The sequence below is a fragment of the Xenopus laevis genome, chromosome 2L (assembly GCF_017654675.1).
Source record: "Xenopus laevis strain J_2021 chromosome 2L, Xenopus_laevis_v10.1, whole genome shotgun sequence".
Taxonomy (NCBI): domain Eukaryota; kingdom Metazoa; phylum Chordata; class Amphibia; order Anura; family Pipidae; genus Xenopus; species Xenopus laevis.
This window is the reverse complement of record NC_054373.1, coordinates 15882549-15907932: the sequence shown is the minus strand read 5'-3', so window position 1 is coordinate 15907932 and position 25384 is coordinate 15882549. Positions and strand designations below refer to the sequence as shown.

Genomic DNA, 25384 nt, shown 5'->3' with positions numbered 1-25384 from the left:
GGCAAATTTTTGCTGTGGTTTCGTGAATTTATTCGCCGGTGGAGAATCGTGGGAATTTGCCGTGAATTTGCACCAGGCGAATAAATTCGCCCATCACTATTAGCCACAAAAGAACCCTCACTGGTCCCCACTCACCTCTGTCACCAGCTCAGCTCACCACAGAAACCTCTATCCTCACTCGCTCACCTGCAGACTGATCCCACTTACCAGAGCAGAGGCATTTGTGCAAAACCATTTTGAGAGGGGATATTTGGTCCCCCTTCACTCTAGGCACATGCCTTGTCTGTCTATGCCTAGTCCTGGTCCAATCATGCACAAGTGTACCTGTTGAATCTGGGAAGCCCTACTACTAGGGGCCCATTTACTTAGCTCGAGTGAAGGAATAGAGGAAAAATACTTCGAATTTCGAATGTTTTTTTTTGGCTACTTCGACCATTGAATGAGCTACTTCGACCTTCGAATTCAACGATTCAAACTAAAAATAGTTTGACTATTCGACCATTCGATAGTCGAAGTACTGTCTCTTTAAGAAAAAACTTCGACCCCCTAGTTCGCCACCTAAAAGCTACCAAAGTCAATGTTAGCCTATGGGGAAGGTCCCCATAGGCCTGGCTATCTTTTTTTGGTCGAACAAAAATCATTCGATCAATGGATTAATCTTTCGATCAAACGATTTTTCGTTCGATCGTTCGATTGAAGGAATATCGCTAAATCCTTCGACTTCAATATTCGAAGTTGAATGATTTAACTTCGACAGTCGAATATCGAGGGTTAATTAACCCTCGATATTCGACCTTAAGTAAGTTTGCCCCCTACTGTCACCCTAAACATGGGAGTTATTCTAAGGTTCTCACAGTGATTTGCATCACACCAGGACAAAAGAATCACAAACTGATACCCTTTTAACACTCTGCATTGTGATACAATCCTGACTCCTGAAAATGTTAGGCAGACCTGATTCATGGGAAAACATACTCACAATTATGTTCATTTTCACACTTTTGGAGCAAATGTAAATTCAACAGAGTATGACTTCAATTACATTGGAATTTGCTGTATTATGGGTAAAAACATGGCAATTTGTGTCTGAAAATTGCAGTCGGTACACTGCATTGTGTTTGTAGATTACCTTTATAAACTTGTAATAATGCTATGAAGATTCTCATCTATACAGCTCATCTATACAAGTCAAAGGCAACTGGGGGTTATTTATTATTACATTTTCAGATTTTCATGATTTTTTCATCCGATTTTCGAGTTTTTTTCCAGAATTTTTATGGCACAAAACTCAGCGCACATCAAAAAATCATTGGGACTTTTCCCATTGACTTATATGCAACCTCGACAGGTTTGAGTTGCTGAATTTTCTGATTCGGACTTTTCCATCCACAGGGTTTAATAAATTCTGAAAAATTCGTGTTTTTTTAAAAGTCTGATTTAATAAAAAAAAAATCACAATTTTGTCATGATTTTTGCATTTGGAGTTTAGTAAATAACCCCTTTTGAGTTTTTTCGAATATGTTTCACAACTCATCCAAGTGGCTTCTTCAATTCAACTGAATAAGTCACTCAGATGAGAGCTGACATGTTTTCAAGAAAAATTCTAAATGTCCAGTTGCCTTTAACTTAATTGTACTAGATACTATATTTTGTAATAATGCTCAAAAAAACTGGGATACTCACCAATACACTACTCACTGCCACACTTAGATGGGCAAGAGAAAGCAAGTTAAGCCTCACTCCAGACCCTAACGTCCCAGGAACAGCACCCAAGAAGATACCACTTTCCATTTCCCCAAGCATTCTCTCACTACCATCCAGAAATTATTATTAAATTGACCTTAGGATTAACCTAAAGACCTGACTATAGAGCCAAAATGACCAAAGAGGAGGGACAAATTGCTGCTCCCCCTATGCTGCCTGGTGAATAAAGGCCTTCCCTCCCTTCTCTTTCTCTTTACCCCCTACTCCCAGTCCTCCATTGCATTTTGACCTTTTTGAGCATTTATAGGGGGGGTTCACTTTTTTTTTTTTTTTTAAATTTTTAAGGTAAATTTTTATTAAAGGTAAATAAAGGGATGGTTCACTTTTAAGTTAACTTTTAGTATGTTATAGAATGTCCAATTCTAAGCAACTTTTAAATTGATCTTCATTATTTATTTATGTATTTATTTATAGGTTTTTAATTATTTGCCTTTTTCTTCTGCCTCTTTCCAGCTTTCAAATGGGGTCACTGACCCTGTCTTAAAACTAGTGCTCTGTACTTTTTTTTTTATAAAGCTTACTTAATTTTAGCCTTTCCTTCTCCTTTAAATATAATCATATTATAAATATCAAGGCTTCATGCAATTTTAAGCATAAATTTGATTTGTGTAGAAGGGGCTCCCACTGCCAGAAAAACAGCACAAGAAACTGCAACTATCGACAGATCCAGATTTAAAACTCTTTTTCCAAGGAAACAAAATGAGACTGTTCTATTCCATAGACCATTCCAACATGAAAGCAGCCCCAGAGTTCCATACCCCAAACCTGTGAATATCTTAAAGTGTTCTGCTAGTGACGTTACTTATTTTACTTGACGCAGAAAGCCCCATGCAGATTGTCTCCTGTGCTTTCATTATGAGAACCGAGCAGTGATGGGCGAATCTTTGGCATTCCACTTCACCAAAAAATTTGCGACTTTACAGAAAAATTTGTAAAACGGCAAAACATTTGTGAAACGCATTGAGTGGCAAAATAATTTTGAAGTGCAACAATTTTGACATGAGCGTCAATTTTTATACGCGCGGCTATTTTGTCCAAATGCATTAAAGTCAATGGGCGTCCGAATAATTTTGACGCGTGACAATATTTATGCGTGTGACAATTTTGACGCACTGCAATTTTTTTGTCGCAACGGATTTTTCGCAGGTGAATTTTCACCACAGTTTCGTCAATTTATTCACATCAGCAAAACATAGAAATTTGCCACAAAACCATGCCTGGCGAATTTATTCGCCCATCGCTAGAACCGAGTGTCTTGTTATGGCACACTGGCCGTATTCGGATAATTAAAAGATATGGTTTAGCTGCGACTCCTGAGCATCAGAGATCTGTGTTAGTCTCAGAATGTTCCTCTTTCTGGAGTACGTTTACTGGTATTTATTGCAGCCCGAGGAGTTCATATAACACAATCATTGTAAACTGTATATATATATCTATAAGAGCTGTGCTTCCAATTCTTTCACCCCCTGTGGCTTGATTAAAGTTACTGTAATTGCAAATCTATCAATGGCATAACTTTAGGCGCAGGAGGGGCCACTGACCCTAGGGGTATCGTGTTCTATCTTTGCTTTAAATGAGCTCAATCTGTAGTTCTTAATGTCTTGGAAATCAGGTTTATCACAGTGTGAGTGCATGGGTAGAATATGTGTACCGACAGCTTAACTGCAAAGTCTTCTAACCTCGGTTCTTTAATCTCATAAACCGTCTTGCTTTAGCGTGCCTAGAAATTTAGTCTATTGATACAGAGTTATGATATTCTATGGAATGGCTGGGAAAACAGTTTATTTGGCATAGCGGCTGATACTATGTGATATTTCATGCACTTTCTATATTTTGTTAGGGGTTTATAACTTAGGGCTAAGAGGATAGCTTGGGGGAGGTGATGTGTAGAAACAAATTATACTGAGTATTCTGTATGGCAGAGATTCCCAAACTAAGGGGCTTCAGTTGGAGGATTGCAGCCTGAAAGCCAGTTAGATTTGGACTAGATACATATTTGGTCTCCTCGATACTCTTGGAAGCTCATCTGGAAGGTCATATAAATAGAGCTACAGGGGTGCACACTTTAACACTTTGATGTTCTCGATATCCTTAAAACTATGGCTGTTTTCATAGATTTATGATAGTGTAATACTATTTGATCATTGTTTTACCAAGCATGAATCCACGTTTTGCTACCTCTTGTTTTTTTTTTGAAAATGTATTTTGAGCAAAAGAATTTTCCCTGTGAAAATGGTCATTGATTCCAATGTTGCTTGGGCAAAAATACAATGCACGTTTTACAGAGTCACTCATCACAACTAGGGGAGACACAGGCCAGATAATTAACATTTTTGTATCATTAACAGATTTGTATTCTTCAAAGGAATAACAGCAGGGCCCCAGATAAACCAATGGGTCATATTGTGGACATAGGAGTTTTAGCTGACACTAATAGCATTGGACTGGGGGGACCCAGTGCCCTCTGAGCCTGCCATCTCAGGGCCCGAACATACCCCTCGGGACTCCCCGCTTCAGTTATGGGGTCTTCCACACTCCGGCACCAGAAGCCCCCTCCTTGGGCCACAATCAGGGGAACGGAGAAGCAACAGGGAGTCAGGTGGAGAGTGGGTCTGGCTCAGCAGGGCCCATGAAGGTTGGAGTCCACCAGGTGTTTCTTGGTGTCCCACCGGCTCAGTCCAACTCTGGAAACTAGTCTCAAGTGGGGTTCATATGCTAACAAAAAGCCATGTGTAATTTTTAGGGATGCATTGAATCCTGGATTCAGTTCAGGATTTGGCCAGGATTCTGCCTTTTTCAGCAGGATTCGGATCTGGCCGAATCTTTGTACCTGGGCGAACCGAATCCGAATCCTAATTTGCATATGTAATTTGAGAACGGGAAGGGAAATCATGTGACTTTTCATCACAAAACAAGGAAGTAAAAAAAAAACTTTTCCCCACTTTTTCCTTTCCCGACCCTAAAATTTCTAAATGCAAATTAGTATTCAGTTCAGTATTTGGTCAAATCTTTCAGGGAAGGATTGGATTTGTGGAAAGGCCACCAAGGTCCGGGCCTAGGGAGGCAGGATTTTAAGGGGTGTCATGAAGCACAACCACACCTGCATTTGTTAGGAAGCTCTGGGGCTGATCATAAGATACCATTTTTTTTTTATTTCCCATGCGTCAATACCCAGTGCTCCCAACCTGAAGATGAAAATTTGTGCATGTGCACAAATGAAGTAGAGGGGACAAGGGCTCTGCGGATTCGACGATCCCTAGTTTTTTTCACCTTAATAAGAAGATAGCGGAGGACCCCCAGTTCAGAAACAAAGTTTGCTGTAAAATCAATTTGTGGTCCCATAATCACAATTTTAAGTGACTGAGCCCCAAGGCAACTGTACTTGCTGCACCTATATTAGAATCACTCCTTCTCCCCATGTCATGGCAGGTGCCAGGAACCCTTAACTGGACAGTTCTACCTGGGTGTAGTACTTTCCACATCTACTCGTTGCTTTATTCTAACGCTAAGCCACTTCTGTGCCCCTTTCTTAGCACAAAAGGAACCCAATCGTTCCCAAGTGCCTTCTTTAAAACCAAATGAAATAAAATCAGAGATGGGTGTAGCCGGCCTGCATCCTCTGCCCCCCTCAACATGACACCATGGTATTTAGAATGGTAGGAACCCTCAATGCAATCCTTGTAAGAGATCATTCATAGCACCCATCTGGCAATTATTCTGCAAATTCTTTACATTGTCTTCCTGCTGATCATTAAGACTCCATCAGGCTTGTTACAATAATGGTAATCACTTTATTCCTACAAAATGTAAAACTGCTCTGGAATACTGCATAGCTGATGTTGTAACATTTCAATTTCTTTCTACATGTGCTAGAGCTCTTTGTAACAGAATTGAAAGTGTCTGTCGCTCTGCTCTTGCATTGTGTCAGCAGCACACTCAATGAAACATCATCAGCCTCACGCTGTCTCCTGAATGGGGGAGCCACACAATAGACAAGGCATGAGACCTTGGGAATGGAAATGATAATAGACATGGATAATCATTAAGTAGATTAAAATGTCCCAAACCTTACTGAATAGGTACATAGGAAAGAAAAAAATATGTCATTTTCCTGTGACATACTGTATCACACTTGTCTGTACTGACTACTATTCTGTGTCTGTTCTCTAAGCAGCAGCTGAATAATGCAGTTATTTATAGCTAGACTTTAACACACAGACTGCCCATAAAGAAGAACTCCTTTGCAGCCTGCATCTGCCAGTGATCCCTAACTTGCACCCAATGTGTTTTGAAGGTGACCTACCTACTGCTAACACAACTGTGGTCGATCATCAGCAACAGGGATGAGTCTGTAAGAAATTAACCATCTGGTTGATTGGTGTCTGGCTCTAAATGTCTAGAAGCCTAAAGAGATGATGGTTGACTTCAGGAAGAACCCTTCTGTTCACTTCCCACTGTACAGCGATGGCTCAACTGTTGATATAGTCAGCAGTGTGAAGTTCCCAGGAGTGTATATGGCAGACAGTGTTGGAATGAGTCAGAAAAATACTCAGAATCCTGGCTTTCATGGAACCACTGACCCAGGCCCACTCTACCACCCATATTCAGGTCTGTTTCACCACCATTCTCAGGTCTGCTCTACCACCAAGACTAAGGCCTGCTCCACCACCCAGACTCAGGCCTGCTCCACCACAAAGACTCAGGCCCACTCCACCACCGGTAGTGATCCTAGAGGGGGGCGGGCCCTGGTGCGTGATGCGCAACCGGGCCCCGCCCCCCTCTGTACGGCTGCATTTGGCCGCATTTGTTAGTGGCGCACGGACTGCCGGGGGGCCCTGAGGGGGTGCGGGCCCTGGCCTGCTCGCACCCCCTGCTCCCCCGGTAGTTCAGCCACTGTCCACCACGCAAACCATCACCTCTCCCTGATGACAAGCGCTGAGGTATGGCACAGGTGGGGGCAGACGCCAGGGAGGAGAACCCTTGAAGTCAACCCTGGTGGGCCTTGGATAACCCAGTCTGATCCTGATGGCAGATGATCTTTCCTGGTCCCCAAATACCACCTCTATCACCAAGAAAGCTCAACAACATCTATACTTTCTACAAAAGTTAAAGGAGGCTAGCCTTCCTTCTTTTATTCTCACATAATTTTTCCGCAGGACCATTGAGAGTGTTTGTTATGTTTTGGGTAGCCGAGGAGGAGGAGAAGAGTATAACAGAGCTTTATTAGCAGAGGCTCATGCAGGCATTACACAACAGTAATCTTCACTTTCACTTTAAAAGTTACCAGGAAGTATGCAGAGTATGTCTGAGCACAGTGACATCTACAGGCCATTTGTATAAACACCACAGTCTTCTTTGCAGTTACATCATTGTCTGGTTTGGAAACGGCTCTGCTGCTGAAAAAAAGTTCCCCAAGAGGACAGTAAGAACAGCAGAGAGGATCACAGGGGACTCTCTCCCGCCTAGCTCTCAACTTTATAGGAAGCACATTAACAGCTGTACAAACAACATAGAGGAGGACATGTTCCACCCATCTCATGTTCTGTTTTCTCTCTTGCCATCTGACCCCCAAAGCAGTTAGAGTTAACAAATAGTACTACTATCAGGAAACTTTCATTTTGCCACTCACCAAATTTTGTATTTGTTTTTGTTTGTGTCCACATTGTAGTCTTTCTTTTGTACAAATACCATCTTGTCCACTTTTTTCTTTTATGCAAATACTATTTTGCACAGATCTGCACAATGTTTTTTGCACTTGCAAATAAAACAGTGGCAGACACTTCCGACTCATTTTATGTGTTGTTCTCCCACCTGCCATTTGGCAGAAGGTTGCAGTATTCAAATTGTAATTGATAGACATTGTAAAGCGTCTTCCTCAAGGAAATTTGAGCTTTCAATTTATTGCTATCACTAAATAGCTTTTTATTTATTTATTTATTTTTTGCACGTATCACAATTTGCACCTGTTTTGTATATGCTCGTCAAAAACTTAAAACGTCAACTTTTTTGTACTAATATTCACATTGCCACCTTTGTTACTGGCACTTTTGTTTTTTGTCCTGCCATCATGCTGATCATTTGTTTATTAGAAAATTACAGTATTATCTTGCGGGATTTAGATGCTAGATTCAGATGTTTAGATTAGATTTACTTCTTCACTCATGTGAAATGTCTTGTTTTCTTATTTTTATGTTGTCTGGGTGATTTGTAAATTCACTGCCCTGGGCTGGTGGGACATTAGAAAAAACGCTGGTGGGCCCCAGATCTCATGGGCCCCATCAACATAAGCCCGGTCAATTTTGGATTCTGCCTCCTCTCCCCTGATCACAGCAATGTAAGAAGAAGGTAAAGAAGACTCACCGTGGTTGGTGGTGGACAGGAGCTGTATTGTGCCAGGGTAGAGGTCTGCATGGACGTTGGGAAGGGGGACCTGGAGGATGTTGGGAGGAGTGTTGGACACCCCAGTCCGACTCTGCCTGCTATTGTATTGTATTATGACCTAAGCCAGGGGTACCCAACCTTTTTTACCCGTGAGCCACATTCAACTGTAAAAAGAGTTGGGCAGCTACACAAGCATTAAAAAAGTTCCTGGGGGGTTCCAAATAAGGGCTGTGATTGGCTATTGGTAGCCACTATGTGAACTGGCAGCCCACAGGAGACTCTTTTTGGCAGTAGACTTGGTTTTAATGCAACCAAAACTTGCCTCCAAGCCAGGAATTATACAATAATCAACTGCTTACCAAGGCCGCATGTCATAGCTCCGGACGCTGAGCACACACGCGCCCCCCACCCCCGTGTCCGCATGGTCCTAGAGCCGGACCCTTAAGGAAAAGAAGCTCTCTATGCGCACGCGAGTGTGCTCTTCAGCGGTGGAGCACTGGGGAGCTTTGAGCCCCCAGTGCTATTTAGGATGCGGCTGGGCAGCATGCCGCCCCTAAAATGTTGCTGCCCTAGGCCCGGGCCTTTGTGGCCTCGCCACAAATCTAGGCCTGGGGATCACTGATCTAAGCAATACCATTTCCATATGTGCAATCAAATGAGTGCCAGCAGCATAATTACCTGGAAAGCACTAGGTGTGACTGCGCTATGGCCTGCTCACCCCTCCCCAGTAGGCCACCCACCCCTACCCAGCAGGGCCCTCCTGAGTCACCGCAATGCCGCCAGAGTTAGCGCATGAAGGCCCAAAGATAAGATCATTTCCCTGGTGCATGTTTCAGCCTCAGGGGCAGACTGGAGGTGCCTGGGTGCAGCTGTGGCACCTGGTCCACCTGCTGATGAGTGCAATAGGTTGGGCAGCACTATATTGCAGAACAGTTGTAAGAAGGTAAAGCATACGAGTTAATATTAACAGACATGAGGACTGGTTTTCAGGAAGGTGAAGCGTAATGGGGTAAAAATAAAGAATTTATTTTCAGTGTAAATAGTTAGCATTATGCAGGTTTGGCCAGCAGGTAGTGCTACTTGGGAGCCCCTTGCTGGCGCACTTCCTCTTTGGCCTATAACATCTAAGAAGCAGCAGCAGGCTGAAGTGGCCAGACCATTGGGGAGGTTGGTACATTTAGGGTTAGCTAGTAGATACTAGGAGCAAGTGAGTTAGTTCCAGGAGTGAAAGGTTGAGAGGGCTAGCGAGCAGGGACAGCCTCTTATCTCAACAAGGAGTACTAGTTTGGCTACAGCCCAGAGGTGATTGTACACCAGGGATAGGGAGGTAACCATTCAGTGGTAGGTTAGTGGAGAGCCTACTGGAGAAGCTTGGGTATTACACGTGAGGTCGCAGCAGAGAGTTGGGGGTAACAGTTCCTTAGGCGAGGAACCCCTATACAGCTAATGACACTCCTGCCAATGCGTCTTGCATGACCAGTGCCCTGGATGTCTGAGGAGAGAACGATGTGGTGTATGTGAATAACTGATATTGTATGAAGAATACACTTGTGGGCAACCCGAGCCCCAGTCTGAACTTGTGAGTTTACCACATTTATTGTGATTGTGACTTATTTGGGGCAATAAAGGCCTTTTACATAACATCTAACAACAGGTGAATCTAGCGAGTGGCCCTGTTAGACAGTGTTTTAAAATAAATTGTAAATGATGAACAGGTATCTCCGACCCTTATCTGTTATGCATAAACAAAACTGCAGCGTTAAAGATCTAAAAACCAAAAAAAAAAAATCAAACGTTTTGTACCTGTTTGAGTATTTCTGCTGCCGTTTCGTGCGAGCAATCAAAAATCACGTAAAACTCCCTGGATTTCTTCATTTCTTTGAGCAGCGTCCTGGCGTCCTTGTTTCCTGAGGGTAATTGGCGAATTTTTATTTTGATGTTGTATCTTGATGGAGCTTTGATGAGTTCTTGCAGGCGAATTAAACCTGGAAAAAAAAAAAAAAGAAGGAACAAATAAATTTAGCTGTACAGTAAAAGGCATACAAGTAGGTAGTAAAAAAAAATCAATGAAAGCACTTGTATGGTAAAAAGCAATTAGCAGCTGTTATAAAAAAAGTCATTCATTTACATGCAGATGTTTCTAGCTATTCTCTGAAGCCAAGTACCTACACTCCTCTCTTGTTCCTTTTTTAAGAATATTTTTTAGCTAACTTTATGCTTTGAAAATGATGCTCACTGCTCTTTGTTATTTTTAATGAAAAAAAATATGTAAATAAAAGTAAACTTTAATTTCTTACTATTCAGCTACAAAATCATCTCCAATTGATTTTCCTCTTATTTAGGGACTGTCCAACCCCACATAATACTTTCATGTACTGCTCACCAAAACACTTCTTATTTATCCTATTATATATGTTTATACAAATGCCCTAATAAAGAACTGAAGGTGCATTATTTTCCCTGACTCTCAAATGCAATATTGGTTCACCAGTGAAGATCCACTAAGAATCCATGCCTATATGTTAGCCACCTCCTTCAAGAGTTCATCCATTCTCCTGGAGAGGAATTGCACTGCTTATATTTTCCTGGATTTTACACATTTTTTTCTGGTCTCCTGTATTGTCTTTTAATATGGTCCTAGATGGAATCAAACTAGAACTCCAGCAGAACAAGGCAGCAATGTTAACTACTGGGCCACTGTGTTTAGTGATGTAGCTCACTTTTTACGTACGGCTCCCTAAATTGAGAACAAATGCTGATCATGGCTTAAACTTCCGCCTGTAGCAGCCTTGAGAGGAGCCCTTAGCTACTCAGATGCCGCCAGGTCTTACCTTGAGAAGAGCAAAGCAGATGTTCTGCAAAGGGGCACATGCGTTTCCAAGGTTTTAGAAGGAAGGCAACAGTTGAGAGACTTATTTTTATGTTTATTCAGGCAGGCCGGGGTCCGTACAGGCGGAGTTCAAGCTAGGTCAATCAGGCTGGGGTCGGTACAGGCAGCATTCAAGGAATAGTCAGGCAGGCAAGGGTCAAGATTAGCAGAGTTCAAAATAGTCAGCAGAGCCGGGCCACACTGGGCAGGCGCCCTAGGCTACCTGGGCCGATGCTGCGCCGGCTGAGTGTGCGCATGTGCAACTTGACGCCAGCACGCATGCGCACGTTGACGCAGAAGCATCAATCGCCGTGCAGGAAGATGAGGAGTGAGAGGACTGGACATGGGGTAGGCGACAGAGCAGGTACGTGCCTGGCGCCCCCCCAGCTTTGCGCCCTAGGCATGTGCCTACTCTGCCTACCCCTAGTTCCGGCCCTGATAGTCAGGCATGCAAGGATAAAAACTGGAATCAAAACAGACAGGAATCGCACCCAGATACAAAACAAGGTAGACCTAACAAAAGGCAATGAGTTTGCAGCAAAGCCCCTTTAAATACTCGAATTTCGTGGCAAACAAATGTGATGACATCACAAGCCCGGCGCGTAAAACTCGGAAGTGAGCGCCACACGCACCGTAGGAACAGGCTTTTACAAGGAAGAGGTACCACGCTAGGGCCGGAACTAGGGGTAGGCAGAAGAGGCACCTGCCTAGGGCGCAGCAACAGAGGGGCACCAGGCACCTACCTTTAAAACTATCTTCTGCCTATGACTACGTATCGGTGGATGTGAAACGCGTCAGGGATCGGATGATTTTAATATGTTATATGTTAAACATTTACTTCTTTTAATTCAACGGGTGAATGGAGTGCTCGTCAAATTGTTTCTACGGATATCTTCTGACGACCTCTAGTCCCTGTTCACTGCCTTGTGTTGCGCTCTCCCTTCCGTTGCTCTCCCCTTATATAATGCATTGAATTTGCAATCAGGAGCATGCATGCGTTCGGGAGCGATCACGCTTAAAAGTGTGCAGGGGGGACCGTAGGTAGCGGGCTGGCTGGCCAGGTTGTCTAGGGCACCCGGTTGTTTGACCCGGCACTATACCACGCGGTGGGTGTTCGCTAGACCACCGGGGTGAGATGTTACAGGAAGCTTGACATTAAATTAATAAGCTTAAATAAATCCCCAAAAACATCCAAACTGACATGACATACATGGTGTTTGGGAAAAAGCCATAAAGGCGTAACTACAGACCCTACAGCTGCATTGGGGCCCAGGAGATTTAGCGGCCCCATGAGGCCCTAATTCATATACAGTTTCAAGTAAAATTGGTAAAACAGTTCAACTTCTAGAAATTTGGGGGTCCTGTAAAATAATTAGCTGTAGGGCGCAGTAATATCTAGTTACGCCACTGCCCAGTTGGAAGTGAGTTAGCTGTTTAAGACTCCAACAACAGAAATAGTGCCAGGGCAGGCGAGCCAACCAATCATCCAACCTTGAATGGCACAGGTCACAAACGTTCCCAAACACCCCCCAATTCCACCCTGTGCCGAGTGACCTTTGTGGTTTGGGTGGAATTATGTGTTTCATGCTATAAATTGACGGTGTCAAATCCAGAACATCTGGTATCATTTTCTTTCCTAAGGTTGCTCTCTCGTGCTTCAGCTGCCAGAAATATACCTGCATAAAAAATATGCATGAAATCTGTTAACAAGATTTCTGTTACAACAACAAGCATGAAATGGGGAACTTTATCAAAAAAAACACTTCTCCGTGCTTCCATTAATTCCAAAGGCTGCAATCTGCTTCCACAAGAAACTCTACATATTTAGCAGGTGTGTCGATATTATGCCAATTAGTAGAACAGCTTCTATATGCAAATTTTCCCAGAAATTGAGATGGGTGTGTAATAAAAGTCATAAACAGGAAAATGCATTTTGTTATATCCCTCATTGGTTATTAAACTGGGAATTTTAATGGGCATCATGGACATTTTTAAGTCCTACTTAAAGGGGAACTATTGCAAAAATGAACATTTAATATAAGCTCCAACATGCTGAAATAAGAAACAAATATAAAAATTCGGTACCTTTTCTAAAATAATCTAGTTTATCTTCACTATTCCTCTCTTAGCATTTGTTTCTCTTTATTCTCTCTTCATGTAAGAGTTGGGTGTCAGATATTCATTGACAGTTAGATCCAATATAAGTTATAGGGGGGCTCCCTTTCCTAGCAGATGAATTAGAGCTCACTCAAATAACTGATTCCAGTACAAATAAAATCTAACAAAATAACTGCCTTTTGCACAAATTCTGCATGTAGAGAGACATGATGTCTGGTGATTTTAATAGAGTGAGCTCTAATACATCTTATAGGAAAAAGGAGCCATGTCCATGAGTAGTTGGTGTAGCACCAGCAAAGAGTCAACAAACTTACCCTTCTTCATCAGCATATAATGGGAACTGCACTGTCTATGCCTTATCGTTGTGCTGGTAAGTGAGTATCTAAGGGCTACTCACTTCAACATTCTGGAGGTTATTTACTCTCAAATTGTTTTTTGTTTTTTTAAAAAACTCTAATTTTTCAAGATTTATTAAAGCTTGTTGCAGCAAAAAGCCTGAATCCGAAAATCCGCCATATCAGACCAGCTGAGGTTATGTATAAGTCAATGGCAGAAGTCCCTATCCTATGTATTTTGACATTTCTATGGTCTGCGCTGGAATTAGCCCGACAATCCGACCAAAATCTGTTAAAAGTCGGGCTTTTCGGAAAAAAGCCCAAAAAAATCGAGCGACCTGGGAAAAAACCCTGAAATAGTTGTACGATTTGGGTTTTAAATCAATTTTATCAAGTTTTTACCCAAACCAATTAAATCAAGCTTTTTTTTTTATAATACGGTAATATCGGGTATGGGAGTTCGGTTGTGGTTTTTTTTTATTTTAAAAATAAGATAAATTCGGATTTTAGTAAATAACCCTCTCTGAGTTGGTAAACGTATCTGCCTCATGCATTTTCCCATCCAATGATCTAAACTACTGGAGGAGTTGGGGGTTTGATTGTTCACTAAGTGACATTGCTTTACTAAAAATGCAGGGAGAATAGTGTTTTCATCACAGACCAAAAGTATGAAGGTTGATCCTTCAAGCCAGAGGAAAACAAAAATCAAAAACATAAATAAAAAAGTAAAAAATCACAATAGAAACTAATTGCAATAAGATGTAATCAAGAGTTGTGTGTCTATATAAATCATCCGGTTATAATCATATTAAGCAAGGCATGGTTGACACAGAACCAAAATAAAAATGCATTTTTGGGATGAAATGGGGAACAGGTTTAAACTGCATCGTAAATAAGGATACTTGTCAGCCATGATTAATGAATACATTTCCAATATTGCTTCAAAATTCTAGGATTAAAAATGCCCTTTAATGTGGGACCACACACTGTCAGCTGCGGCGGTATTAATCAATACGTCTTCCACGCGGCATCGATAAAGTATAAAACAAAGAGGGAGGGAGGAAAGCAGATTCTCATTTTGATACTGTAAATATCAACATTGAAAAATGAAGGCAAGGGCCGTGTCTAGCAACACTAATGACATTTTTGGATGAAATTCACAAATGACATCATCCACATTTACAGTTATTGGCCGCCAACATGCATCCTCAGTAGCAGAAACCCGCAATCTGTAACCCTTCAGCTTTCGAACTGTACACATCAAAAGTGGTCACTTAACCTTCTAAGCAATGTTCCCTCTAAGTACTACTGGACCCTGTGCAACAATAGCTCTTGTGCACACTTATAAAAACCTCTGTGTGAAGAACCATAAGTGCTTGCTTAGAAACACTCTGGCGGTATATCTGCCTTGAAGGGGTTGTTCACCTTTGCGTTAACTTTTAGTATGATGAGTTATTTAGCGTATTATTCAGCAGCTCTCCAGCTTATAGTTTAAATTTCCAATTCCTAGGGTGTAAGGAGGCAAAATGTAAACTGTTAATGTATAATTAGTTTGGCCACTTGGTGGCAGTGCTTCCTAACTTGAACTCTAAAAGTTTTTGGTACTGAAAAGTGAAAAAAGCAAACAGGAAAAGGAAATACAATGGCCATACTGGCAGTGATAGAGGAAGGGACAGCAGTCTTTGTTAGGGAGAGGTGAGGAGAAAAGATTGCGCCGCTGTCTACATGTTATAAAGGAATCACAGCAATAAACTTCAACTGTTCAAGACAAAGTGGATTATTTATCAAAGTCTTAATTTATCTCAATATTTTCTTAAAAAAACTCAGACCAAAACCACACTGTTTTTTTGGCTTATTTATTATTTAGTTTGCGGGAAAAAATCCGAAACAAATTGTAAAAAAATACTAATTTTACAAATTTTTCAAAATTTCCACCCGAAAACTCCGATTTTTTTGGATATTTGCCTGAAAACCCCAAAAACTTCGGATTATTGCACGAAACCCATCGCAGATCAAAAAATCTTTGGGACTTCTCCCATTGACTCATATGCAACCGCAGGTCTGAGATGCCGGATTTTTGGATTCTGACTTTTTCCATCCTTGAGGTATAATAAATTCTGAAAAATTAGTGATTTTTTTCCAACTAAAATTTCAGATTTTATACTAAAAAACACATTTTTGTTTTTTTTGGGGATTCGGAGTTTAGTAAATAACCCCCATAGCCTTCCATACCTCATGTCTTAAGTTTACAAGGGTCCTAATTACCCTCACAGTCATGTATTTTTGAATAAGAGAATGGAATAGGAATAGAAGAGGGTCAGTGACCCCCACTGGAAAGCATGAGAAGAAGAAGGCAAATAATTCTAAAATGATAAAAAATAAATAATGAAGGCCAATTGAAAAGTTGGTTTGAATTGGCCATTCTATAACATATTAAATGTTAACCTAAAGGTGAACCACCTCTTTAATATCATTCTGCTACTCAATAAAATTATCAGTTTATTGAGGTGGTTCCTCATATCTCATTGGCAAAATAATGGTAACGTTCAAGCCAAAGATAGTGCCGATAAGTGAAAACCAGATAATACAATGAGCCTGGAAGAAATTAAACTGTGCCATAGAAAGGGGATAATAAGTTCAGTATATGGAAGATTTAAATACTGTAAGTGATTCAGTTGTGGAATTCAAACTTTCAGTATAGGTTTGTTCCATTTCAACAAGAAAGATCATTTTTGGATCTTTGTTTTTCTATCTGTGAGGTTAATGAAATGATTACCTTCCTTTTAATAGTGAGGGGTTTGGAAAGGTTGGATTTAATAGACTTATTTCTATTCATTGAACACCTGTGCAGTATATACCTATCAATTCTCCTTGGTAACACAGCCTCAACTCAACATTTGCTGTAAAATAAAAATGCAAAAAAAAAAAACTTGAATCCAGTGAAATCCCATCCTACCCATATTTTCTTTAAATTGGTCTCAAAAATTCAGAATTGAAAAATAGCTTGAAATATGCTAACTCCCATTGACATCTACATGACCTCTCCAGCTTTTAGATGCTAAATTGCCAGAAAAAAACTGGAATTGCCGTCAAAACTCATGTTGATAAATTACCCTTTAGTGTTTTGTTTGCAATTCCTATTAAAGAGGAGGAGTTTTGCTAGATATACTATGGTTAAAAAAATGACAGTTTTTGTTGAACTCAATTTATTGCTAAAAGTGATGTGTCAAACTGCCACAATTCTGTGGAGAAACTGTATAAATACAGCAAAACTAAAAAAACACACATTTTTGCTGGGAATTAAATTGTGTTTCTATTTTTTTCAAAATTAAATTCTGAATTCAAAGCGAACAAATGTTAAAGCCGAGGCAATGTTGTTTTTGTCCCAAGCATAACATTTGCTAAGTAACCGACCTGAAATAATGTCTTCATTATACATATGTAATACAGGTGTGGGATCTGTTATCCGGAAACCCGTTATCCATAAAACTCCGAATTACGTAAAGGCCAACTCCGATAGACTCTGTATTAATCAAATAATTAAAATGTTTTAAAATGATTTCCTCTTTCTCTATAATAATAAAACAGTACCATCTACCTGATCCCAGCTAAAATATAATTAATCCTTATCGGTGACAAAATAAATCTTATTGGTTTAATTCATGTTTAAATAATTTTTTAGTAGACTTAAATTATGGAGAATAAAATTACGGAAAGATCCCATATCTAGCAAACCCCAGTTCCCGAGCATTCTACATAACAGGTCCCATACCTGTACTATTTAATTTGAGGCTTGTTCTCAGAAGCTGCCTGTTGGTTCCAAATGTTGGACAGTAACCCAACTGGGGACTAGTAAAACTTGAGAATGAGCATATTAGTATCATCTATGTGTCATTCTGGCCTTTTGATTATTTATTGTGCTATGGGTAGTTGCCTCACTTGAAATACAAAAAATGTAAGCAGAAAGTCAACAGGCTTAGTATTAGCACCTATACTTTAGAGAGATTATGCTTTTCATCAACTGTATGGGAAAAAAATCATATACAATGTGTGACAAGCTGGCTGCTTGGGGGAAATTAGCTATGGGAGGCAGGTAAGCAGAGGATCAGGAGCATAAAGATAAGGAAACCACGTCTCCAGACAAAAACACAGGTTTATTTAGGAAAACTCTTCCCAACCTAAAGGTAACATGAACACAGTTCATTAGTGTTTTAAGAGCACGCATTCAAGACTTTTTCCAACTCTGGACTTCTCACCATACAGGGTGGCTTCCACACTCTGGAATATTCTTGGCTTCTCACTAAGCCCTGCTGACTCTCCCCTCCAGAGATACAAAATTCACCAGCCTCTGCACCACACCTTCCTCCAGCACAAGGAGGTCTTCAGGGACCTATGCCCTCCTCCAGCACAAGGAGGTATCCCAGCACTCTGAGATGTAACCCCATGCCTTTTTTATCTGCATCTCACCTGCAGCATAATCAGATTAGCTCCCTCTAACTGGGCAGCTACAAAATCCTAAATGGAGTATGGAATGGAAGACCCACCCTGCTCTCCTACATTCACTCCAGGGACCCATTTATCCAGCTTTTCCTAAGATGACAAATAAACATGGCCTTGCTTACTGCAGCAACATACATTTTCCCTGGAGTTTTTCGATTTACCAAATTCAACTTTGGTAACCATGGTCATTTCAAACACATCTCCTACAAATGAAGTTTCTCATTCCTTACATTAATGACATTCCTTTTTGAATACCAGCACTCCCAGTGATTTTCCTAAGCATGCAATGATAGGTCACATATTCATTTTCTGCTTACTCTGACTTTTGAGAAGAATTTTGACCCATCTGACTTTCATCTCCAGTAGCAACTTTTAAATGACATCCTATGGAGATCCATCAATTGTCACTGATTTTAAAGCACACTCGATTGGCGATTACACATGCAAATAAATTACAGATTGTTGGCAAAAATGGGGACTTCTTGCACATGATGATTATATCCAATCAAGCTAAGAGCTATGGAAATAGCTTAAAAATGTCATAAATTACCCAGAGCACTTGAAGCCTTTGATTGATATTTTAGGCAAAAATAATCTAATGAGATGACTTTTTAAAGGATGCCAGTGATATGTTTTAAGAAGACAAATGCATTCAGCTGCTGAATTGAAAAAAAATTTCATTGTCTTCAAAAGTTCAAGTGATCCCAGTGGTTTTCCTGCAAAGTTTTCCTCCATATGCAAAGGTAAAGTTTAGTCTCTATGAGAATTGTTTTCTATTTGGTTCTGACTTTATGAATCACTACTCCAAAAACAAGGTTATGCTCCAAACCTTCCTTGCTAATAATTATTGTAATCATCCTCAAAAATGGGTTTGCTAATTATTGTTTTGTTAATTTTTTTCATCATATAAAATGAAGTACTTTGGGTAAGATTCAATGTTGTGCAATGCTATAGATTTTGGTTATTAATCCCCAAATGGCAAATGTAAAAATTTCAAAGATATTCTTATTATCTGGTGGAAAATGTATATAAAATGTAATAAAAATAATTATTTACAGAAAAATAATAACACTACTGTGGTTAAAATAATAATAATTTCTTTTGCTATTTTTTTAATTAATTATAGAAAAATGGTAACATATTATTATTATTATTATAGTAAGAAAAGTTTTGGTCTGTGTTTGTATTATTTCTGTATTAAGGTCTTTAACAATTTAATACAGTAAAATCTCAATTTTACATCCCCTAATTAGGTTTAGGGTTTCCTGCATTGTACGTTTTTTTGTGGTCCCATCAATATATAGGGGCAGATTTACTAAGGTTCGAGTGAATTTTCGAAGTACAAAAAGTACTACGATACTACGACTTCGAATTTACTTCGACTTCGATTCAAAGTAAAAATTGTTCAAATATTCGACCATTCGATAATCGAAGTACTGTCTCTTTAAAAAAACTTCGACTTCAATAATTCACCAAATTAAACCTGACGAATTGCTGTTAGCCTATGGGGACCTTCTACAAACTTTTTCTAAGTCTTTACACATCGAATAAAAATGATTTTTATTCGATCATAGGATTGGCAAATTCATTGAAAAAACTTCGAATTCGAACATCGAAGTTTTTCAATTCGATGGTCGAATTTCGAAGTTTTTTGTACTTCTTAATTCGACCCTTCATAAATCTGCCCCATAATGTATCTGTCTGATTTTACATTTTCCTGGGCTACTTACCAGTCTTTATGGTCCCCTGAAAAACATAAAATGGGGGCCTGTATAAAATACTGTATATAAATAAGTTAGGGGCATGTTTACTAACATTGAAGATACATATCTCCAAAGATCTCTGGAGATGTTGCCATTGACAACCAATCAGCAATCAGATTTAAAGAGGACCCATCAGACAAAAAAAATATTCCAAATCCTATTTTATCACGAGTCAAGCAAAATTAACTTTAATTAAACTGTATAGATTAATTGAATTTTGTTTTGGCAGTAACGGTAGAGCTTATGGTGGAACATTGCAGAAATGGTGGAGCACACCAAATTAGATATTTTGGCTGATTATGCCATAAGTAGGACAAAGACCGCAGCAAAATATGCCTACACCTGGCAAATAGTGGGTGCTCATACCTTAAAGGGGACCCATCACCCCCAAAATTCTAAATCCAATTGTATCACATTAGTCAAGCAAGATGAACTTTAATTACACTATATAAATTATTTAAATCTTGTTTCCTTCAGTCTGGGAATTCATAATTCTAACAAGCAGGCAGGAGCCATTTTGTGGACACTGTTATTAAGACAAGCCTTGTATCATCTCAGAATCTTATTTGTGTACCAGAATGGGGGACCTGATGTCCATCCCCATGCCCTGGCTACACAATTAAACAGTTAAGAGATTGGGGGGAATGTGGGGAGAGCAGTGACATCTAGGAAGTGCTGAATGGAAAGTGAAAGTAACTGCCTGCCCCGCCTCTATGCCTAAGGTATAGAGGAGGGGCAGGCAATATTTGATTGACAGTTTAGATTTATAAATGTGTTTACAACAGCTATGAATGCTTTAAAAAAATAACATTTGGATTTCATGTTTAATTTGAAAAGGAGTTTTATTATACAGTTTTTTATGTCTGGGTAACAGGTCCACTTTAAACTGTCACCTACACAAAGGCAAAGATCGGATTGGTTGCTATGGGCAACATCTATGGAGATCTCTACCAAGTTGAGTCTCTACCAAGGCCTACTAGAAAGAACCCAGTTGTAAACTATTCACGTGTGCCTTTCTAGTAAATCCAAAAAAAATTGGTTTACTCTATTAGTGTATACTCTCACAGACAGTCCTAATTTCAACTTTATGGGTCTCATTTATAAACAGTTGCCAAATTTGCATCTGGCCAGTAATGCATAGCAACCAATCAGTGACTGGCTTTTTTCAGCCGACCCAAGTTAAACAATGAGAGCAAACATTAGACTGGTTATCGTGAATTACTGCCCAGGTGCAAATTTGCCCACTATTAAATACATGAGCGGAATGTGTCATTCCCATTTATCAACATTCTCATTTTTGTGGTTTTTGAGACATGGATAAACTCATTTTCTCTAAAACCATGTACTTTATTAAAAGGTCTGAATATAAAAAGCACAAACAAAAAAATGCAGAGCGATCAAAATAAGACAATGAAAACTACTAATTCCACAATTTTTTGGATTATTATACACTTCAGAGAATTCATTTTTTGTTTCACCAAACTAAACCACACATTGAAATCCTCAAAGGTCATTAAAAAGACGAACTTCTCATACTCAGAAATCCCTCGTAATATTTCATATGTATCAGCAGTGTGTGGTATAACATTATCTACTTTTCATCTGTAAATCTTTATATCTAAACAATTAATATCTCATCCTTTCTTTTTTTGGAGAAAAATGATACATCAAGCCAATTTCTGCTGACGGCTGTTTTTCCTGCTCTAGAATAACAATTGCTTCTGTGCATAAATTCCCTCACTTTTTTGACCTTTGCATTAATTACCGTCAGTCCTTTCCCCCAAAAAATGCATTCATCTTTTTACTGCTAGTAAATTCATCTACGTAGTGCAAGAGAAACTGATACTATTATTCACTACTATAAATTACTAGTGATGGGCGAATTTATTCGCCAGGTGCGAATTCGCGGTGAATTTGCGCGTTTTGCCGCCAGCAAATAAATTCGCGAAACGCCCACGAAAATTCGTGGCAAAAATTCGCCGGCGTCAAAAAATTTTTTTTCGGAAAAACGGGCGCCGTTTCGCGCAAATTCGCCCATCACTATAAATTACATATTCTGACACTAAGGGGGTTATTTATGAAAGTCCAAATTTCTCTCAATATTTTCTGCTACAAACTCTGATCAAATCCGCTCGGGTTTTTTACGCTTATTTATGACTACATTTAACTGAAAGTTTTTCATCCGATTTTTTGGTAATTTTCACCCAAAAACTTCGGGGAATTGCCTGCAACCAAGCACATCAAAAAACCATTGGGACTTATATGCAAACTTGACAGGTCTGAGATGCCGGATTTTCAGATTCTGACTTTTCCATCCTTGGGGTTTAATAAATTCCGAAAACTTCGTGATTTTTTAAAACTCAGATTTCATTAAAAAAAAAAATCAAAATTTTTTCATGATTTGAAGTTTAGTAAATAATAACACAGTGTTGTATTAACTTTTCACTTTCTCGCCTACCCCTGCTGTTTGCACTCCTTTAAAAGGTAAATTCACAATTGAATCAACTATACATATATACAATAGTATACTCTATATAAAGCAACCTATTCTAGGTAACTTTTCACTTGATCATCATAACTAATTTTGTATTCCTATGAATTATTCTGCCTGAGAAAAAAACAACGTGGTTGTCAATGACCCCCACATAAAAACACAAAGAAGCCCATTTATCACCATTCTTATATTAGTGGTTTTAGAGTTTTTAAAACCTAGAATAAACGAATTCTCTCTAAAACCACATCCAAATATGAAAAGCAGGAATGAAAAAATACTAAAACCTCTAAAAATTTGAGTTTTTACAGACAATTACTAGCGATTTGGAGAACAAATCTGAATTTGTTGTGGTTTTTACACTTCATAAATCTCAAATTCTATTTGTGAAAAAATAGAAATTTCAGTGTTAATAAGGATTTTGAGGGTTCACTATAATTATTATTATTGTTTTTGCTGCTTATTTTGATTTTCTCCTATTTCTGCTGTCTTCCATTCTGACTTTCAGACTGTTGACTGCTGGCATTTAAAGGACCAGTAACATCAAAAAAACTATTTTTAAAAACTGGTTTGTATATAATGAAAAAAAACACCAAGACATATTAAAATCGCAAAGTCTTTATTAATAAATAACTTACCAAAACTCCGCTTGCGCACCTCTACAGAAAAGACGACGAACCATTGTGCGGTGCTCAATTTCTCCTCCCTGCCTTCTACAGGAGAAAGTCAGGGAGGAGAAATCGAGCACCACACAATGGTTCGCCGCCTTTTCTGTAGAGGTGCGCAAGCGGAGTTTTGGTAAGTTATTTATAAATAAAGACTTTGCGATTTTAAAATTAAATATGTCTTGGTGTTTTTTTTCATTATATACAAACCAATCTTTTGTTAAAAAAATTTGATGTTACTGGTCCTTTAAGCCAACCACATAGCAGTTGAAATTGCAAGAGAAATGCTTTTAAAAAAAACACAAAACAATTTTTAAACAATGAAGGTTCCTTGCTAACACTCTTAGAATATTGCTCTCTATATCAAAACTATATCATTTAAACTGCCGCTTTAAACATTTCATTTCCGTTTCACCACACATTAGTATATTCCCTGTATTGCTGAATGATTGGGGAATGGAATTACATTCATAAGCAAAAAAAAAAAAAAAAAAGAGGAAGCCTATCGGGTAAAATGCATCAGACATGACAACAATAATTGGGACTAGTCTTCAGAATCACTGGAAATGTGAATGCTGGCTACTACTTTTCCCTGGACACTGCTAGTCTTTCCTTACTGAACACCTGTAATAAGGAAGGTTTTACACAATGCCTGTTTTTTATTCTATGTGAAAGATCTCCAATTCAACCAGAGACCTTGGATTTAAATGTGCCTGATGGTGTCAGAAAGATAGGAAGCCAAATGTGCATTTTTTATGCTCTTAACTCCCTCCTTTTTTACACTTCTGACTTGTATATATAAATTAGGATTCAGATTCGTTTCAGCCAGGCAGAACGATTCAGCCGAATCCTATTGAAAAAGGGGGAATCCTGGTCGGAACCCAAACCGAATCCTGGATTTGGTGCATCCCTACTTTTTATTCTTCATTTAGAACCACCAACTCAGCACCTCAGTGGAGACTTATTTCTTCTCCACACTCCTCTCCATCTCATTTATCTTTCCTCATTTCATCACTCTTCCCTTCCATACCAAACTCTGATATCTCATGCATCATTTGTATATATGTATTCCTTTCGGATCCCTCATTTATTGTCCTTAATACACGCCTTTCTCTTGACTTCAAGAGCCCATCTTTCTTCTTGTCCTCTGCTTCACATTTCATGGTAGATTAATTGGATTTTGCATTGGTGTTTTGTCACAACCTTTTTTCCTACAATCACGTTTTTTTCAAAATAAAAAAGGTGTATTTTGAAAATGTTCTGCAATACTTCTTTCCCTGCAATTGCATTTTTTTCAAAATAAAAATCTCTCCACCTGCCAGGATTTTTCTTTTTAAAAATAAATGATTGCAGAAAAAAAATCACTGTTGGAAAAAAATTGTTGTGCGATTTTTTCCCTTGATCAAGCCAAATAGTGGCAAATTATTAAATCATAAAATAAGTCTCTTAAGTCTCCTCCAGCCAAATCTAAGAGGCTATAAATACTACAGGTATAGCATCCGTTATCCAGAAACCCATTATCCAGAAAGCTCAGAATTACAGGAAGGCCATCTCTTACAAACCCCTTGTTAATTAAATAATTACAAATGTTAAAACATATTTCTTTCTCACTGTAATAACAAAACGGTACCTTGTACTTGATCCTAACTAAGATATAATTAATTCTTATTGGTGAAGAAACAAACAAATTAGTTTATTTAAATGTTTCAATGATTTTTAGCACACTTAGTCGGTTATTTATCAAGCTCCGAATTTATCTCAGTATTTCTAATATCCAACTGCCAGCAACTACGAATTCCCGAATGGACCTTATTTATGAAGAAAAAAGCCAGAAAAAATTGGGTCAGGCAAACTTCAAATTTTCAGAGTTTTTTGCTCTGAAACCCCGAAATCATCGGGGTATGGGTATGGACATCAGCGCAGACACTGGGATCTTCTCCATTGACTTATACAGAACCTCGAGAGCTTTTAGATTCCGGGGATTTGGATCCAGAGTTTTTAGACCATCGGACTTAAATAAATCTCGAAAAATTCGTTGGTTTTTTTTTGCTTTGAAAACTATGAATTATTTGAGGTTCCGATATTCGGATATTGATAAATAACCCCCTTAATATATGAAGTTTGAAATCACAGAAAGACCCCTTATTTGAAAACCCCCCAGGTCCCGAGCAGTCTGGATAGCAGGTCCCATATCTGTATTGAACATTCACACCCATCCCACCACAAGAAGTATTTTGTGTTCCATATAGTGGTTTGTTTTTGTCATGTCTCTAAATTAAGTAACCAAACAGAAAGCAAATGGCTAATTATTATAAATTATTAGAGTGTGATATACTCGTTGCAGTTTATAGTTTATTAGGCATAGATAATAAGAGAATTCAAAATCTGCTTCGGTCCAGTAACCCAGAACAAAAGTCAGCCTCATATAGTCAGATAAATGAATGTATTTATGTCTGAAAACAATGTGTAATGATTAGTAGAGTAGTTCTGGGGAACAT

At 39.1% G+C, this 25384-nt stretch overlaps 1 protein-coding gene across 3 annotated transcripts in view; it reads right to left on the bottom strand.

The window, feature by feature from the left end:
- The window catches only part of LOC108707425 (glutamate receptor ionotropic, kainate 1), a 273351-nt gene that overhangs the window by 93611 nt on the left and 154356 nt on the right, over positions 1-25384 (bottom strand). For all 3 annotated transcript variants that reach the window (XM_041581583.1, XM_041581582.1, XM_018245436.2), the window contains exon 4: positions 9949-10130. In XM_041581583.1, the coding sequence (XP_041437517.1) occupies positions 9949-10130 (182 nt within the window). The remainder of the gene's footprint in view (positions 1-9948; positions 10131-25384) is intronic.